This window comes from Carassius auratus, chromosome 41 (assembly GCF_003368295.1).
Source record: "Carassius auratus strain Wakin chromosome 41, ASM336829v1, whole genome shotgun sequence".
NCBI classification, from domain to species: domain Eukaryota; kingdom Metazoa; phylum Chordata; class Actinopteri; order Cypriniformes; family Cyprinidae; genus Carassius; species Carassius auratus.
Genome location: NC_039283.1, coordinates 17,402,420 through 17,422,734, shown reverse-complemented (window position 1 = coordinate 17,422,734; position 20,315 = coordinate 17,402,420). Strand labels below are relative to the sequence as shown.

The window sequence follows — 20,315 nt, the reverse complement described above, 5'->3', positions numbered from 1 at the left end:
ATGATTGGTTATTTATGAAATAAAGTAACTATTTGTGTAATGCATAGCTTAAAAACATCTTTTTTTATTTATTTGATTGTTTGTTTGTCTGTCTACAACCCTTGTTTTGATCCATACCAAGTGAAATATTTAGATGATTATGAATAATATAATATATCATCATGGTATTAATCTGTCTGGGATCCCTTAAATTTTCATTTAGATGTATGCATTTAGCAGACGCTTTTATCCAAAGTGACTTATTCAGGCTATATATATTTTTTTACTAGTATAAATAAATAACCACAGTATTAAAAAGATTGAATCAACTAACTAAATATTTCATTAATAATAAATGACGTTTTTTTATTATTTAAATAAACACTTTTTGGGATTTTGAATAAACAAAATATTTAACTAAAATACAAAAATTGAAATTATAAAAATAATATATATACATTTATAATTAGATTTTGAAATAAATGAATAAATGCATCTTGATTTAAATAAACAATACATCTATAAAGCTGCCTTTAAAAATTGTAAGATGGGGTACTGAGGGAATGAGCAGAAACCCCTGCATCCAGTTCTTTTGTCTGATTTGGTGAGAAAATCTAACCAGACATTTATAAAGGTGTACATGACAGACTCTGTTATTACTTAATAGACCCGTACAGCAGGTTTCGGTGGCGGGTTGAACTACCTGAGCTGGCAAAGGCAATACAACCCATGCAAGACCTGACACTCACACTGAACTGAAGTGACACAAGCCGTCTTGCATTTCAGGCCCCATTTGTTCTTTAATTGTTAAGTGCCTGATAAAATCATTAGGGTGAAGGTCAGTGACATGACCCACAGAGAGCAACACTAGTGTTACTAATCCCGTTCACAATTTATATGGCTGCTACATTATTTACATGGTGGCACCTCGTGCCCACATCTTTCTGATTTACAGTACGTGGACTATTCCCTTGCACCTCTGATATTGTCTGTCACCGGTTCAGAGAAGACGTATCTTACTGAGAGGTCATAAAAAGGTTAAATAATAATAATAATAAACTGTCAGACAGAACCGTTGAATCAATAAATCAATTTATTTAAAAGAATATGTTACATTTCATAATGCTATGACCAAACATTTTGCTTTTACATCAAGTCATATCAGCTTGAGATTTCGGTTTCAAAACCCCCTCCAGGTATCCGGCTCGTTTTGCTTTTTTTTTTCTTTTTTTTATTAGCAGTATGTGCCCCATTGCTTATTTCAGTTTACTGTCACTTTATAAATGCATTTGTGCCTTATTTTTGAAAAGGTTACTCAAAAACTCACACCGCTGAAAATACTGTACACAGAGATATTTGTAATTGAGTTTCATATTCAAATAAATTAAAGTATCAGTCAATAGAGAAAGACAACCAGATAGAGAGAATACATGAGAGAGGGGGAGAGATACGCACAGACACAGGTAAAAGTCTCATCTTGGAGTCTATGACAAACCATCTGTCAAGAAATAAGAGATATTTGAACCATATGCTTATGCAAAGGCTTTGCATGAATCTGTGAATATTTTTGATTTGCCCTTTTGGTTTTATTTCAAGGGGGGACAAAAAGAAACAAAAAAAGTTAACATGGAGCCAATTTTGAGAAGATTTAAAACCAGAAATATGAAACGTATTTTATTAAAAAACAAAACACAGCAGTATTTTGGTAAAACTTGCAGTATTTGAGCTTAAAAAAATTGTTTGTGTCAGTCATTTCAGGGTTTAGAAATGACCATAGCTTCAAAACAACAGAAAATTATGTGATTTCACAATAAAATATGTATTGTATAATACTTTTGGTGGTAATAGTCTTTGTGGCAAAAGTTTCATCAAATGGGCTCATCTTGTGTTTAAAACCCAAAATATCCCTTTAAAGTCAATGAATGCGATGATCGAGAAACATAATGGAACAGTGCAGGACAGAAATGGCAAGCTGTCAGTCTTTAACTCGCATCACACACATCACATGTCATTTAAAAAGTGCAAAACATGTCATGACTGCTCTGGAGTGACAGGTTTGTATGCGCCTGCGCTACAATAAGTAACACTGAAAAACAGTCAGTCAAAGGATTAACACTCACATCTGGTTTGATGCAGACCGCTTCCTGTGAGGTCAGAGCCACCTACTGCCGGATGAAGGCATTGCATCCTGAAACTCTCAAACTAAACAGCCCAATATGAACATATAACTAACACTGCTGGCTTTCCAAGTCAGTGCTTCACATTTTTAACACTTAATACAACTCAAGTCATATATAAGCAGTGTGAACACCCACACAGCACTGGTACAGATGATCAGTGGGCAGGTGTTCTACAGCCATGACCAGACCCACACAGAATCTCTGCAGTTTCATATTCACCAGCCCTTGAGCGTTCATTTTAAACATTATACAATAATGTCTTATTTGATCATGCATTCAGCTACTAATAAAGTTACCTTCAGCTGTGTTTGGGTCATTGACATGCCCATTAAAAAAAGTTGTAAAAAAAAAAAAAAAAAAAAGTATTTCAAATCACTTTTTATATTAAAGTTTGTTTCATATGGTATGGAAAAATATGTATATCAGTGATTCTAAAGCAGAGGTCTGGGGACACCTCTGCAAACTTCTCACACGGCCCCAGGATGATTAAAAACTATTTAATTTATAGTTCAATTAAAATAATCATAAAAATAAATGAAGAATCAAATGTTTGAGCTTTTTCCTGTAATTAAGTCTACACAGTTCTTGACATTTTTAGAACAGTTGTGACTAATGCACATAATATACCGACTCTTAATTAATAAAAGAGTTTGACAACAAGCAGCATTGTAATAATTAAAGCAAAGCATATCAAAAGCAATTTAATAATAATACTAGCTAGTAAAACTAATACTAGGAGCCTTCAAATACTGTGTCAGAAAGGACAAAAGCCTTTTACAAGACATTGAGACATAAATTTGAAAAAGAGCATCACGTCACTGACCAATTGTAGCACATTTAACCAGCAGAAATTTCCAATTAAATCAGCACCGAAATTCCATCTGGGCCTGACGATGGCTAATGCAATCAAATACTGCTTTGGAGAATAAAAGGCAGATGAGAGCACACACACACACACACACACACAAGAATTAAATTAAAGACCTCGGTTCAGCTAAAGGCTGAAAATCTGTACAAACCTACAACCAACACAGTGGTAATAGTGAGGTAAGAGACAAATTAGTGTGGAAAAGCATGGAAAGTATTGATCCGTCTCTCTTGCCCTTGTTTCTACTCACTTGAGAAGGCTTGTTTTCTCTTTCCCTCTCTCACTCTGATTGTCCAAGTGGAAAATGGAGTAATGGTTTTTGCTTGTTGAATTGATAGATTCTGGGAGAGCATCCCTGCCCCTCACAGATGCGCGTGTTACTGTCAGGATGACGCATTAGTCAGACCGCCGACCTTTACACGTCTTTATATTGACACACTCCACAGAAGCACAGTTCAGTCTCTCAGCTGTCTGCATCTGAAGACCGCGTCTTGTGAATTAGTCACAAATGCCGGTGCCATGTCAACGACCAGGGTGTGTTCATCAGACATCACTTCACCATGTCTGTCTACTGGAGCATCACAGTCTTTCAGTGTCATCTCTCCCTGGCAGTCACTACGTCCAACAGAATTCTGTCCAGTCCAGTGAAATGATGGCGTGAGTCTCTAAAAGTCTCCCGTAGTTCCATATTTTGATCGTTATACTGTGGTTGTATTATTTCCTGCTTCGTATCTTCCTATTTCAGTAAGTGTGTATCAGTAGTGGAGTACGTTTAAGAATATGGGACTGGTTCTAAATGTTTTCTGAGTCTCTGTATGCAGCTTTTAGTGTACGTGTGCGTGTATCAGAATTCAAGAGGAGATGATCTCTTCGTTCATGTGCCTCCATCCCTTCTGTGTCTCAACAGATGGAAGATATTCTGTCAAAGAGGGACGGGTTTCAGAGCACAGCACACATTATGGACAGACATTAATGTCCACAATTCAACCTGGAGGCAGGCAGAGCCTTACCTTACCACACATACCATCTTTACTGCAGTTCTTATTGTCCTTGTCTATGGCCTCCTCCTCAACCTGACAAAAATATATCAATCAATAAAAGCAAAAAGAGCAAGCAGACTCTCACTCAGACCTGAAGTACCCACCTCTTTTCTCCATTTGAGCTCACAGAAGACTCTCTCGAAGCACTCGTGCATGTAGTTGAACTAAGAAGAGAAAGACATTTTTAGCACCAGGACTCAATCTTTAAATATGTAAAAATGTTTCAAATGGAAAGATTTAAGACACAGTCCTAACTGTCGAGCCTTGTGAATCATGCAAGGAGCTCGCTTGGGACTCACATATGGAGTGAAGATTTTGACCCAGCGAGGTTTCTTCTCCCCTCGCGCGTACTCGAAACAGAAAGCCATTCCCTCTTCATCCGTGTCCCATCTCTGCATCTCCGACCATTCAAAAGCTATCACCTGATTCTGTTACGACAGAATAAGCAAATCATTTAGAAAAAGAAAATTACCATCTGAACTGTTTTTCTAATGTGTAAAAATGTGTATTCTAATGTGTTTTTACTCCAACAAAGTAAGCACATTCACCTCTAGAGTGCCATCCTCGGTGCACGCATGGAGTTTAAAGTGGCGGATGCTTATCGCTGTAACAACGTGACCTTTCCTACGTGAGTCACAGGAGCAGTGCGGGAAAGTGATCTCATTGTAGCCCTCACAAGTCCTCAGAATACTTAAATACTGCAGAGGGAGGGGGAACAGGAAAGACTTGCAATAAGATTCAATCACTTTTCAGTTTGAGATATATTGCACAATGTGTTATGATGATATCCGATACATTTTATTACTATTACGCTACTATTCACAATTATGGAGTTGGTAAGACATTTGAATGCTTTTGAAAATCATGCTCACAAAAGACTGCATAAAAAAAAACTTTTTAAAAATACTGTAAAATCAGTAATACTGCCAAAAAGATTACCATTTAAAATTACGGTTTTGTATATTAATACATCTAAACATTTATTTTATTTCTGTGATGCAAAACTGAATTTTAAGCATTACTCCAGTCTTCAGAAATCATTCCAACATGCTGATTTATCATTTGATATTATTAGGAAAGTAAGAAAAGTTGTAGCTCAATATTTTAGTGGAAACCATGTTCAAAAGATCAGTATTTATTTTAATTCGAAATATTTTCTAACAAATGGCTTTACGAGGTCATTTAATGCATTTTTGATTAATAACAATATGAATTTTTCAAGAAAAACCATACTTATCACACCTTTTAAATGGTAGTGTATATTTATATTACTTGTGGGCAGTATAAAAATTATAACTACATGTATAATTGTACACACTAAATTAAAACTTAATGTATAGAGAGCACTAGACGATGACAAAAGTATACAAAATGTAAAACATTAACAATTAAATATCCCAATTAAAATAATCTAATTGAACAATAATATAAGTTGATAAACTATATAATATGTATCCTTTTTTGCCTCAAGCCAAAATTGTAAATTCTGTCATTTACTCACTTTAATGTAATTCCAAATCATTACATTGTTATTTTTTTCAATGGAACCAAAAAAGCTGTCCACAGGATCTCTCATATTCTGTATTTGAAGTCTTCTGAATCCATAAGATAGATTTGTGGGATAAACAGACCATAATTTCAGTATTTATCATTCACTCTTAAATCAGATGTTCAAATCAAACTTCACGAGGTCAAACCTGCTATATTTGATATCTAACTTAAGATTAAAAACTGTCCTTTTGTTTTCCACTGAAAACAGGGACATGTTGGTAAGAGTTTTCATTTTTTTTTTATGACCTATGCCTTTAACCCCCAGACCTCCACCACTGCCTATAACTGCGAATCTGCATGGTTTGGAGACTGACCATGGTCATTTTCCTCTGTTCAGTGAGCTTTTGGAGCTGGTAGGATTTCTCTGCCACTTTGATGAATCCCTTTTTCACATCATCCAGAGCCTGAGAGAGGACACAAGTAAACATACAGCAGTACAGATTGAAAGCACACTGCCACAAACACACATTTGCTAGAAAACACACATGTATGCAGACCTGATGAAAGCAATAGTTGATGGCCAGCTCATTGTCGTTGAGCAGAATCTCTTCTTCTGTGGTGAAGAGCCACTTGCGAAGTGTGAGGCAGGTGCCTGGGATGGCAGATGTATAGTTCTGCACATACAGCTTATGTGGGAACTCATTAGGGGCCAGCTTGCGTGCTAAGAGATCGAGAGAGACAGAGATGGAGAGGAAGATAATCATTAAGAAACAGGGACAGAGAGAGGAAGTGTAAAAGATGAAGAGTCAGGGTATTTATAGGAAGACTTTATTATGTACTTCATTCATCATCATATTTCACTTTATATCATGAATATTATATATATATAGATTTAATAGATACTATATAGTTGTGAGGAAAATGTATACTTTTATTCAGCAAGGATTACATTAACCAAATAATCACAGTAAAGACATTTAAATGCTTTCGAAAGATTTTAAATTTAAATAAATGCAGTTTGTTGAACTTTTTATTTAAAAGAACCCTAAAAAAATACATCAAGTTATCCATAAAAAAATTTGACAGCAAATCAGTTTTCAACATATAAAATAATATGATAAAATAAGGGATAAAAATAATTAAATGATTCTGGAGCACCAAATTTCGAAAGGATCATGTGACACTGAAGACTGGAGTAATTGCTTCTGAAAATTCAGCTTAGCTATAAAAAAAAATTAAATAAATAATAATAAAAATAAAGAAATAAATGTAGCATTGGTGAGTATTAGAGACTTCTTTGAAATAAAATGCTAAAGACAGAGCACACACAAACTAACTGATGGGATAATTATGGGGGCAATTACAGATTCTACTACAGCAATATTGTGAGACACATCACATTTAATGTGGATGGGGCTTTAAAGATTTGTTAGCATGAATTACTGCCACACACACACACACACACCACATGCACATTTTGCCTTCATTAAGTGACTGGATAAGAAGATTAGTAAACAAAGAGGATTGTACAATTAAACAGCCCGTGAGCTCCCAAACCCCACTCATACAAAAGAAAGTAAGCTACTCATGTGTTGTGTTGACACGTGCTTTTGATTTAAATACATGTATGTTTTATTAAAATCTATAAAAACTTGTTTCTGCCTCCGAATAAAAAGGTAATTGTCAAATAGAGCTTAACAGAAGAACCATTTAAATTCTGAGAAATAAAAGGCAGCAATTGTGAGAACTGTTTCCATAAAAATCACAGCCATTATACAAACAAACAAACTATAAAACTTAAAATGCATACCCAATTAATTTCAGTTAGTGACAGAAGCAGTTCTACTAGAGGTCAAATTTCATAACATGTCTTAGGATGCATCTAAAAATATGAATATTAAATGGATTGTTCACCCCAAAAATGAAAATTCAGTCCTTATTTACTCACACTATAGTTGTTCCAAAAGCTCTATTAATTTTGTTCTTCTGCTGAACAAAAAAAGATAATATTTTGAAGAATCTGTGTAACCAAACAGTTCCTGGTCCCCACTGACTTCAACAGTTAAAAAAGGACTAGAAAATATTTGGTTGCGAACATACTTCAAAACATCTTCCTTTCTGTTCAGCACAATTTTATTTTAGTTCAGTTATTACTAAACACAGGCATACAAGACTGTCATTCTGGAAAAAGAGGCAAACTCTTACCAAAGGAGTGGTTAATGACTTCAAACAGAGCAAAATAACTTGCAGTAATGCTGTCCATCCCAATTTTTGTTACAACAGCCTGAAAAAGACAGGTGGAAGAATGCAATGTATGCATTTGGGAACTGTTGTGTTTGATATAAAATGTTGCATGAATAAACGTTGTACCTGGTAGACCTGGTCTGTTGTGCAATTCTTTCGCACCCGGATCGTAACTGTAGTTTTGTCTGGCATGGCTATCCTTAGCTCCACATCAGAAACACCATTATAATTCTAGGAGGAATGAGAGAGAGTCCTAAAAATACAGTCCAAATAGACAGAGCAGTGCTTCAGGCTGCTTGTCCACCGTGTACTAGAGAAACAGCTTGACAGGTACAGCCTCACACTCACAGCCCAGCAATGGAACATGCAAATGGGTATACAAACAACATCACAAGTGCCACATTTTCAAATGCTGCTTTTTCATAAATTTAAACAAACAGAAATAAAACCAGGCCCATCTGTTTTGGAAAGACATTCTGTATAGTTTTCTCAAAGTTTTCTCAAAGACACCAAACTGCCATCCTTCATACTACTTTTTTAAGATCAGATGACCCTAATGGCAATCGTTGGATAGATATGTAGATAAATATTAGTAGGAAACTCAACATATACAGTTTGAGTGTTTTGATATCACCAGTATTGATGATAACAGTGATGTTTTAAACATATTGATATTATGTTAAAAGTACACATTTGTTAACATTAGAGCTAGACTGATATGGGTTTTATATATATATATATATATATATATATATATATATATATATATATATATATATATAGAGAGAGAGAGAGAGAGAGAGAGAGAGAGAGAGAGAGAGAGAGAGAGAGAGAGAGAGAATATTCATTCATGTATTTGCACTACACCTTCACACACAGAGGAAACTTACTACAGAAGTGTGAAGTGTGACATAATATAGGGCACTTACGGTCGAATGAGACAATGCTTGAATACTGCTGCCTGAACAAGAGACCTCCTTACTGAAGTGAAAGTGTTGACTGGTGTCACTATCTCGCGAACGCGATGGTGGATCTACATCAAATTCGGGGGATCCTTTCAGCTCGAGGAACCCTCTCGAACACAACTCCCCACTTGCAGTAGCTCCCTGGGATCACTAGATCGGTCGGCGGTGGACCACGAATTTAACCACCCATAACTCCCGAACCCTAGGTGCTATCAACACGGGGGTGGTCTTATTCAAAGAGGGCCTCGAGACTTACAGTATACTCGATTCAGGTTCGAGAGGGTTCCTCGAGGTTATGGGATCCCCTGAATTTGGTGTGGATTTGCAGTGCCTTTACGGAGATAAGGCCATTCAAAGTTTCAATGGTTTACCATAGACTTAAGCTTTAAAGCATTACATCCAGATCGCCCGTGGCAAACAATGAAGCGCTCTGCTGGACAAACTAGGGTGTTGGTAATTATCTTGTTGACACTCCAACATAGTAGGTGGCAGTATTGCAGTTGAATGTCTGTTGTCACCCATTACAAAACAGAAAAAAGACAATGAAGTATGCATACTTCCATCACACAAAATCAAAGGCAATGACAGGTGAAAGCAAACGTTGAAGTTTCTTTGATTATGTAAAAAAAATAAAGAAATCAACATTGTTCTTTTTGTACATTTTATACGGTTTATGGTTACAAACTCTTTCTCAGCTTCACTACACTCAAATTTTAGGTGTGATTACTTTTTCCCCAAATTTTCTATAAATATTAAAATATAATTATTGCGAATAATTGGGCCTTTGATAATCGTTTAATGAATATAATATCTTGACAGCCCTATTATACACAAAACCTTACCTCATCAGACTCCGACAAAAACTCCTGCATGATGTCACTCTCTCCGATTACCCGAACAGAACACACTGGTAAGATCAAGAGGGAAAGGCCGAGAAACAGAAAGAGAGAAATGTTAGAAAGATCTGTAAACAGTTCTTTTCCAGATTTTCATCTCACAGCACCTTCCTTTGTTGTCTTCTCTTACCTTTCTCCAAGTATTCCTCCAGCCCTCGCCTGCGAGCGTCTAGCTGTTGCTCAGACAGGGAGAAAGGCCATTTCCCCGGCAGCTTGGGAAACACAAAGTTGCCAAATTCCCTCTTCAGATTCTGATGCAAGATGGCAAACTCCCGATAACGCTTTGAGCACAACTGCCTGCCTGCCATGTACACGTTGTAGACCTGACACAAAAACACAATGCTGTCAAAAAATAACCCTGAAATCATCTGGAGAAAAAGCATCAAACCAAACAGAGGCATAAGTGGCCAGAGCAGATTAAACACTCACTACAAACTTCTCTCCGTTCTGTTCCACATGTTTGTAGGTGGGCACGGAGATGGGCACGGCCTGCTTGTCGCTGTAGTCATAGCAGGACTGAGATGAGCCATCGTCCCCGGGATCAAGGCTGTCCATCTCTGGCTGAGGAACCGACAGGATGGCCAAGACTAACTCTTTCTCTCCTGCTCGGATGAGATCTACCACCTGCTTATGAGTGGCCCCTTCCACATTCACCCCATTTCTGTAGATGGAAGGAAAGAAGAAAAGATCTGGTTACAGAATTAAGCGTGTACTCACAGCCAATTACAGTGTGATGTAAACGGGTTAATATTATCAATCTTGTGTTTCCAGTCAATTTTAGAGGGTTATTGTCAGATCTGATATCATTTAATCCTGAACCACTACTTTGGTGGAGTGCCTGGAGCTCCTATTATCTGGCCTAATATTTTCAGGGCTCCACAAGAAGGATGGCCATGTGTGAGCATGATTTGGGCCAGTTGACAGAACAGATGCTTGCCCTTTCAAGCCAGTACTGTGATACCACTGAAAATGTAACATTTATTGATCCTGTACAAGCATTTTGCCTTGCAGACTGAAATGTTTGGTTTTCTTGCTGCAATTGTATTTATCTAGCTTGTTAACACAGATGTGCTTTTTTTTTTTTTTTTACTTGCAAAAATGACCAGTGATAATTTGGAAAGCATCAGTGAGAAAGTATTGAAAACGACAAACCCATACCTGCCAACCTTGAAGAAATTTTATGAGTACTACACCCGCCCCCCCCCCCCCCCACATACACACACCTTACAGCCCACTGCCAATGTATGCTCCACCGTTGCACACACATCTGTGAGAAACCTATGAGATACCTAACACTATAATACATATTATGCACATAATATCCTTTCACCAATTAAGATTTATTAGTTACTCCATAACATATACAAGTAGACCATAAATGTTATACAATTTCTACAATCACTCCGAACATTTTGTACTGGAGGCATAGCCCATGGAAACTTCTTCCACCTGAAAATCTTGTCAGAAATAAAAGTAAACTGAGGATATTCTTTCTAAATAAATAAATCAAAACATTAAATAAATGTGCAAAACCAGCAGTTATCAATATCAAAATCAGTTTGCTAAAAACAAACAACATTTTTTTAAATAATTTTCCATGCAAAGTGTTTAAACATTTGCATTGTTTAACTTGTTAAAGGTGTTTTGGGGGGAATTAACCTTTTAACTGTCACCCCCATTTTTTTACATACACGTGAAAGTACACTATTCACACTTAAATTGTTATAATTCATAAACGCTTTTGAATACAGACCAAAGGTTGGTCTCTTTTTAAAGAAGACAATCTGCAGATTATTGCAGAAGTGAAAAAAATGAAAGCATAAAAAAGTTATAGAAGTTTAAATTTACTGTAAATACATTTATTATTTTATTTTTATTATATTTTATATAAAATAAATATTTTATAAAATATGTTTTAATCCACAATTTCTATAAAATTAAAGCCATATGTCTAAATAAGTTGTGTTCCAAATTTGAAGTTGATAAAAAAAAAAATGTAGGTTCATATGCAATTCTGTTTAAGTGTTATACCACAAAAAGCCACCGGGGGCCATTGAAACTCCATTGAATTTTTTGGATGCATTTGTTTGTCACAAATGTATCAATTTCTCTCTCAATATTTTGTCTATGACAAAATAACCACCAAATATGGAATCTTGAGACTCAGACCTTTCCAACGATATGTATTTTGTCAAGATTATGAAAAGTTTTGATTCTAAAAGACCGTAATATATTTGGAATATGACCCCTCCCACTGAGGGGGAGGAGCACGCTAAAAGATTTTAAAGTATGATTTACATGGTAACGCAGTGTCCGATTTCAAAATGGTTTTCATAAAATGAATTTGGAGTATATAAGCTTTCAAATGATATATAATTTATGATGATTACTAAAACATGTGATAGGGAAAAAGGAAGCGGAGTAGATTTTTTGTGACAAAGGTCAGAACTTCTGTTATGATGTATATGGTTTGAGGTGCACTCTTTTTATAAATTAATCTTTTACTGTTCCTTCCTAATTTTTAACAACAAAACATGGTCAAATATCTATTTAGGAGTCTTAGACCTTTCCAACGATATATAGTTTGTCATGATTAGATTAGGATATAATTGTAATATATTGAAGTAAATTTAGGCGTCCCGTATACGGGACGGTGACATTTAACAGGTGAAAGAACAGCATTGTTTGTTACATTTGTTACAGTTACATTTATTTGTTACATTTATATTATTTACATCAAGCTTTTGAATGGTATAATATTGCATATTGTTATTGAAACTTCATAATGTTTCACTTGATTATACATTTAGTCAGGAATTATAGTTTGGAAAAAGTCTAACTAGTAAAATGTTTATACGTTATATAAAAACTAGGACAAGTATATAAATAAATAATAAGAGACTTACTCGTGTTTATTATCTCTGCTGAATAAAGTGCTTCATTCTTTTTTTCTGAGGAAATCCAAATCTCAAATACTCAACCACATCACATTTTGGGGTGACTTATATCTTATTCCTCTCATCGCGAAGCAAATAAAAACTTTATTTAAATTTAACATTAGAATCTGAACAGACCGTTCAGCGCGGGGGTGTGGTCGAATTAGAAGATAATGAAGGGAGATGTGAAAAACGGACAAGACATCTCGTTGTTTTCATATGGATTACTTTATCACAGAATATTTGTTTTCGGCATTTGTTTAGTTTAAAAGTAGACATGTCAATCTTTCTATAGATATATCTCTCATGTCTCTTCGTTGAGTATTCACTGAGTTACAGTTCATTTTAATGACGTGTTTGTAAATGAATATCACAGCAGACAAAGGCTGCAGACAGCACACCTTGTTTGTTATCTTTATTTTATGTGCACAAAGTTTTGTTGTTATTATGTCTGTATAAAAATAAAAGTAGACCCTTTACAGATTTGATTTTGCTCTTATCTGTACGATCAAAACTGAAAGCGTAATTTAAGTTCTTTTCGGGGTTATCAGGAGAAAATGACTCATAACGCGTAAAGGCGTTAACCGACTCAAGAGGGTTGAACAGAACACTTCAAAACGAAAGATAACAGACTGCTCTCTGCTTATGTAACGTTAATCCGTATGAAATGTGCATTTCTCTGGCGCGTTCACTACTGCGAAGATCGCGAGACAGCATCGTCAACTTTATCTTTGCAGTCGACACGACATTGATACAGAAAACACTTGTTTATTAATAATTATATTCATAAAATATAAAATATTCACAGCTTTTAGGTGCGTTATTGGCAGGGCCACCCTTACATGTTAGCCTACATGAACGCGTGAACTGAACTGAGCTCGTCACAGCTGGACTGCTTGTTATGATGTCATGTCAAGGTCATTTTTAATGTCCATAAATTCAATTAGGCTAAACATAGCCTAACTGTTACCTTTATCTTACGTTAATCAGCACCTGGCCCCTGTCTAAAACTTTTAGATTTCAAGCCATTCCACCACTTTTCTAACTGCCAACTAAGCTTGTGGATAGGAGGGGCAGGTGGGCGGTGGGTTAACATGCACCGCTCTGATTGGCCGAAAGCTTTTCACTCCACTTACATGCTGTGGATCAGCGGCAGAATCAGCGTCATAGATTGCATAGAAACTGAAATCGGCGAAATGCGAGACGCAACAAAATGCGTAACTAGAGAGCAGCGAATCGTACAAGCCTACTTATGGGTCAAAATGCGTGCAGAGTACGAAAAATGCGTACATGTTGGCAGGTCTGCAAACCAAATATGCATTTATCAAAGAATTCTTAAAAAAAAAAATTTACAATAAGAAATATTTTTAAACAACAAATCAGCATATTAGAATGATTTCTGAACGATCAAATGACACTGAGGATTAGAGTAATGATGCTGAAAATTCAGCTTTGCCATCACAGGAATAAATCACATTTTACACTAGAACAGTGTACTGTATTTGTGATCAAATCAATATAGCCTTATAGAGCATAACATACTTCTTTCAAAATCATTAACAAAAAAAGTAGGTGCCTTTGTACAATGCATGTACAGACCAATATCATGTTAATTCATACAATTTATAGAAATATAAATAAATATCAAACATAAAAATGCATAGGTAAAAAGAAAAAAATATTTTGTAAAAATCTGAGCTACTAGCCCAACTTATTAGAAAAATAATCCTTATTTTTGCGCTCTGCTAAAAGTCAGGTTTTATTACAAGAGAGAGTTCTCGGGAGATGACTGAACTGGTCTTACTCAAAGTACCGGTATTACATTTTCTGCCCTGAAAACCAGAGTGTGACCTCAAAATCTGTGATGTATGTGGTGTGTGTATGTGTTTGATACAGTTAATACGAAAAGACCCCTCATTCTGGCTGTCATGTAGGTTTCAGAGATTATTCAGGGCAGAAAACAAACCCTGTCTGAACATGATGTCCAGTGTGCTGAAGAGTTGGAACAAAGTACTTAAGAGTTACTCAACAGCTATCAGCAGTGTATTGACATACTCTCTATCTATCTTTCTCATAGACGCTCAAAGAAGCTCTCAGTCAGCCACCCAGAGAAAAGCTGAATCAACTTAACACTCACTCTTCCTCCTTACTTACATGCCACTGAATCATAGTTTTGCCCATGGAAGCATTTTGACCATGGCTCCAACCTACAATGTGTCCACACACACCATCTCCCTTTTTTTGACACTCCATTAAACACGAGACAGAGCAGGCTGACCTGCTTCCAGACAAGCTAAGCCTCCATCATATATTTGACATTACAATCTACAGTACATTCGCCTGTTTATAACACGTTTGCACGGGAGCACAGAGAACGGAGCGATTTAAAGTGATGGGTATCAACACAGGCTTCCAAATTAAATTCCAATTTAAAAACCATCAATTTGATTCTGATTCCATCGGGTATTTGTTTTTAAAGAAATTGTTTCTGCTCAGCAGATTTTAGCAGGCGAAATACAGTCAGTTCAACAGGAATCCAAACAACTGGGAATTCCGTTTGAAGGTTAAAGATTTCGCCGTTTAAATTTCACAACATGTTCAGGTTGGTCACACAGATTCGCCACATTTACCAAGAGAAAGCTGCTTGGTTTGGTTTCTCACAGCAGACAATAGGCCTTTTTTGCCCACTAAATATTACTACAAATTTCACTGATATGATTAAATGCTTTAAAGGGGGGGGTGAAATGCTATTTCATGCGAGTTTTTTACACTGTTAAAGAGAGTTGGATTCCCATGCTAAACATGGACAAAGTTTCAAAAATTAAGTTGTAAGTTTGAAGGAGTATTTCTGTTCCAAAAATACTCCTTCCGGTTTGTCACAAGTTTCGGAAAGTTTTTTTTTCGAGTATGGCTCTGTGTGACGTAAGATGGAGCGGAATTTCCTTATATGGGTCCTAAGGGCACGTCTGCCGGAAGAGCGTGCGATCCCGTATAGCAGAGCACAGCCGAGACATTCACTGATCAGAGCGAGAGCGTCGCGAAATGTCACAAAATGAGAGTGTTTTTGGTTGCCAGGGCAAGACAACCCTGCACAGATTACCAAAGAAAAAAAAAACAGCATTAAGGGACTAGTGGATGGATTTTTTTTTTTTTACAGAGCATCAACGGAGTTGTGCAAGCGTTTTTGTTTGTTCCCTGCATTTTGAAGATGCTTGTTTTACAAACAAGGCCCAGTTTGACGCCGGATTTGCACATTGTTTATTTCTTAAGGATAATGCAGTCCCAACGAAAAAGGGTCACGATCGTGTGTTGGAACCGCAGGCGGTGAGTAAATCTGCTTCAAATATCTCTGTGTTGTTAACTTAGCTATCAGCGCGTAAGCACATCAAGTAAACAACATGCGATGTTGTCATCAGACTGCACTTTCCACATGTGCAGCTTAAAAAAAAAAAAAAAAAAAAAAAAAAAGACGACATAAAGTGGAACTTAGTCATTTTCCAAAACCGCTAAGCAAATATATACAGTTTCAGTACATACCACACAGAGACACCTTTGCTGATGCTGCTCTTGTTAAATTTCAGCCTCTGGATCTGATTCTGGATCATAAATATACGCTGAATCTGACTGTTAGCCATGGTTTGTTTTGGACGCTCTCAACGCAAAAGCCTACTGGCACTCATGATTCTTTAGCTCCGCCCACACGTCACGCCTCCAGCCGGTCTTGTTTACCGGGAAAAATCGGTACAGACTATCTTTCTCTTATGAATATAATAAAACTAAAGACTTTTTGGAGTTATGAAGGATGCAGTACTACTCTATAGGTACTCAAGATTAACATGATATTGAGTGAAAAACGAGCATTTCATCCCCCCTTTAAATTAAACAGAATAGAGTTTGAACTGATTCAAAGGGGTAACTTGTCATTCTAATCTACTGAATAAAATAACTGGCTTATAAAAGTTATTCTTTGTGAGTCAGGCTCTATTGGTCATGACATGATGTATCTTTATTGATTCACTAAAAAGAGTAATTTGCTTGTGAACCAGCTGCGCTGGTCATGTTGTATGTTTGTTTATGTATATTAGTACACAAGGAAGACTCAATATAAATGTTGTTTGACAATATTTTGTAGTTCACAGTCATTTTGTTGCTAGCATTAAATGCAGATGGCAAACTATATACATTACAAAATGATTATTTCTAAAATGTAACAACAAGACCCAAACTGTGCAGGTGCATAAATCAGATCAGCAGAAGGCAGGGACTGCCTTTTCATGCAGCCACTGAAAATAAACAAAATGTAAAGGTTTGCTCTCTTAAAATCGATACCAGGATTGATCAATTGAAGACAAAATGCTTTTTACCAGCCCTTTTGGTTTAGGGGGCTTGTCTCTGAGGGTGCTTTGCAAAACATTGCATTTCATATGAACTGTGCACTGTGTGCAGATAGAATGTTTTTAGGGACGCCTGCAAAACAGAAAGAGTTGGTGGATTTAAGCCCCCCTCTCGGTCCTGAGTTTACACTGACTGATGCTGAGCTCTGTCGCCTTCAGCGCCACGGAAACCACTTGTCATCATGACAACCAACGCCAGCATCAGTGAGGTGCCCTGTGAATATCAACATGCAACCGGAACCACTCCAGTGAGATTCGAGACCCAATAACACCAACAAGTTATAAATCGGAACCCAAATATAACCCAGATGTTCCTCCTAAAAGATACCCCTAATGTATTCCACAGACAAGTCTGCGGTTACATAATCATGCTGCAAATGTTTGAGATCACCATGGTTATAAAAAGGATGTGCCGATCATTCAGAAAGTGTGTGCCATCATTAACACATTTGTCCAATGTGCTTTATTTTGAATCTGACCCAGTATTGCTCAGAACAGTGCACAGTCAGCTCCAGCAAGATGAGAGGGAATGAGAGAGCTTGTCTGTTCACGCTGCTGTATGTGACCTGAATCTGCAATGAAGACAAGCGCGTCCAAACACAAACCTCTTTATCTAGTGGAAATGAAGCAGCCATTCACACAGACATACACTGATGCTGCATATTGACAGGCAGAAACACTGTGTGGAAAGAGATGCTAAAGGGATAGTTCAGCCAGAAATAATAATTTTAATAAAGCGTGTCAACATTTATTCATACTCATGTTGTTCCAAACATAAATGACTCACTTCTAAAGTAACGTAACATAAGGTGTAAGACTAACTGTAACAGTCTCTATTCACTTTCAAGGCATCTTTTTGTTTTTCAATAAAATGAAAGCAAATGGACTGAGGATGCCATTCTGGCTGTGGGGGGGGGGGGGGGGGGGGGGGTTGGGTTTGGAACAACATGAGGGCTGGTAGATGATGACATAATTTTTATTTTTTGGTAACTATCTCTTTAAGATCAGGGAGGCTGAAACTGCAGGCTGAATTTATGAAAAAGTCAAATAAGATGTCCTTGAAATTCTGAAATAAGTTTCTAAAAAAGGAGATTATTCTTATATTCACAAAAAAACCTAAAGGACATGGGATAATTGTAATACTAGATGTCTGAATGACAAGCTGGGATGTGCTTAGAATATGAAATCCTGCTGTAAAGAAGTGCATTCTGCAGTCCAGGACAAATGTGTCTTCGGGAACATCTGTATGGCATTTAAATAGCGTGCATTTTTATAATATGTTGCATTTTTCGTGACTATTAAGAGGATATGCAGTGCTGGAGTGTCAAGGCTGGCCACCTTCAGCTTATTACTCCAATATACATCAACTCACTTATTAGCCACGTTAGCAGTCGCACTGGATTACAGCGTCTTTTCTCTCTTCAGACGCCTTCAAAGCACTATGGATTTTAATCTCTAGTGTTTAAAACCAAATCTGGCCGCTTTCTGTCGAACAAGGGGATGATGGTGGAGGCGGCCAGCGCTGTAAAGCGAGTCTTATATAAACTTACACTTCAAGAATACGGTCGCCCTTTGAGATTCCGGCTCGGTCTGCCGCGCCGCCCGGTAACACGGCGCTGACGTGCTGCAGCGGGGCGTAAAGTTCTCCGTTGATGCTCCTTAGTTGCCCTCCTTCGCTTACTTGCCCGCGGACGTTGAAGCCATAGCCCGAGTCCGACTTGACGATGCGGACCAGCCGAGGCCCGGAGGTGACCGTGGTCGCGACGATGCCGCCGGCGCAGGTCCCCGAGCTCATGCCGGAGCCGTTGAGAGCCGCCGAGTGAAGCGTGGAAGGACCAGCGGAGCAAGTGCCGTCTCCTTCGACAACATCTGCCATCTTTATTTGAAGAACTCCTGCCTAGTGCCTCCACAGCGGGCTCGGGCGCCGAAGTGCTACATGAGCTTATTGGCTGGCGGAGTGCGTCAGACTCCAGACGGGAAAGACTGACGCCAGCCCGCCCCCTGCACGAGACACCGGCTGTGTTCGCAATGCACATTAGCGTACTGCCCACTACACAGTGCATACTGCCTATTTTTATTTTTATTTTTAAGCGTAACTGAAAATTAATCCAATAATTCCACGAATGTGTCCTGCTGTATTCATTGATATGTAGATATATGTCATAGTTAATTAAATAATCTGAAAACATTGTAGCTATTGTTAAAAATAGACTTCATTCAAACTGTATATCAAGCATTTGCTGATGGATCTAAAGATCCTAAAACAGGGAGAGCAGGTTTGGCTTTCACTATTTCATCATTAAACACTTCTGTTAATGGGAGAACATCAGATCATTTATCGTGATGGCAACATCAACTGCACTACAAGTGACTCAAATTTAAAAAGGTTAGCCTTTGTACAGATTCATATTCGGCATTAAAGTCATTGCATTCATTCACTTTTCACAGTACACAGGGTATAGTAAATGAGATGAGATTTAAGAATATGAACATTATGATAATATTTAGGCCTATGTGGATACCAGCTCATAGGGGAATAAAGGGTATAAAGGTTGATGGATTAGGAAAACAGGCTTTGGAAAATGGGGAGATCATGAATAGCCCTATTTCACTTAGTAAATATGAAGCAAACGCAGTAATTGTGTGGCAACATAAATGGGATACAGGAAATACAGAACGTCAACTTTATGAAATACAATGATAGGGACTTAAAGAAGCACCAAAGAGGAAAATATTAAATATTAAATATTAAACAAGATTTAGGGTTGGACATACTATGCTGAATAAAACCTTAAAAATAATATAAAAAAAAAACATCCAACAAGTTTTATGTGAGCACTGTGGAATAGAGGAATCAGTGTGTTATTTGTGTTTGTCTAAATATTATTCAAAGAAACAATGAGGAATGAACCTAGAAAGGTGGAAGTGGTTGATATAAAGCTTACAAATATATTTACTTATGGATTAGAGAGTTTATTTCTTTATCTTAAGAGAACAGAGTTGATTGAGAGAATTTAGACGTGTCATTTTTTTTAACAGCGTTTTCACCATAACATTGGTGCTGCCCGATAAGAACGAGAAGAAGCACAGCTGGCGAGGCTGTTACCTTACAAATAAATGTGCTAAAACCATTCTTTTTAAAAAAATCTTGTTAATAAGGATTCATATGCTTTAATGCCGAATTGAACTCATCAATTAATTAATGAACTTTACATACTGAACATAACTGAATCAACACTGAGCTGTCTTTTACTGAACAATGATGCCATTTATTGTTGCCATTTACACAAAGTGGAAAAACCTATATATTCTAGTAGTCACA

The 20,315-nt window shown here is 37.0% G+C and overlaps 1 protein-coding gene across 2 annotated transcripts; it reads right to left on the bottom strand.

The window, feature by feature from the left end:
• Positions 1 to 1,054: 1,054 nt before the first annotated feature.
• On the bottom strand, positions 1,055 to 19,023 carry LOC113059108 (sorting nexin-27-like). 2 transcript variants are annotated; one of them, XM_026227373.1, is made up of 13 exons: positions 18,544 to 19,023; positions 10,093 to 10,324; positions 9,794 to 9,986; positions 9,610 to 9,674; positions 7,929 to 8,033; positions 7,764 to 7,842; positions 6,116 to 6,279; positions 5,933 to 6,022; positions 4,616 to 4,765; positions 4,367 to 4,495; positions 4,172 to 4,231; positions 4,038 to 4,100; positions 1,055 to 3,946 (listed from the first exon to the last, which is right to left on the bottom strand). In XM_026227373.1, exons 1-13 carry the CDS (start codon positions 18,867 to 18,869, stop codon positions 3,902 to 3,904), a joined length of 1,701 nt encoding a protein of 566 aa, XP_026083158.1. In that variant the 5' UTR covers positions 18,870 to 19,023; the 3' UTR covers positions 1,055 to 3,901. The 2 variants fall into 2 exon arrangements, with proteins under 2 accessions (XP_026083158.1, XP_026083157.1); XM_026227372.1 differs by having other exon boundaries at positions 4,052 to 4,100.
• Positions 19,024 to 20,315: the final 1,292 nt, after the last annotated feature.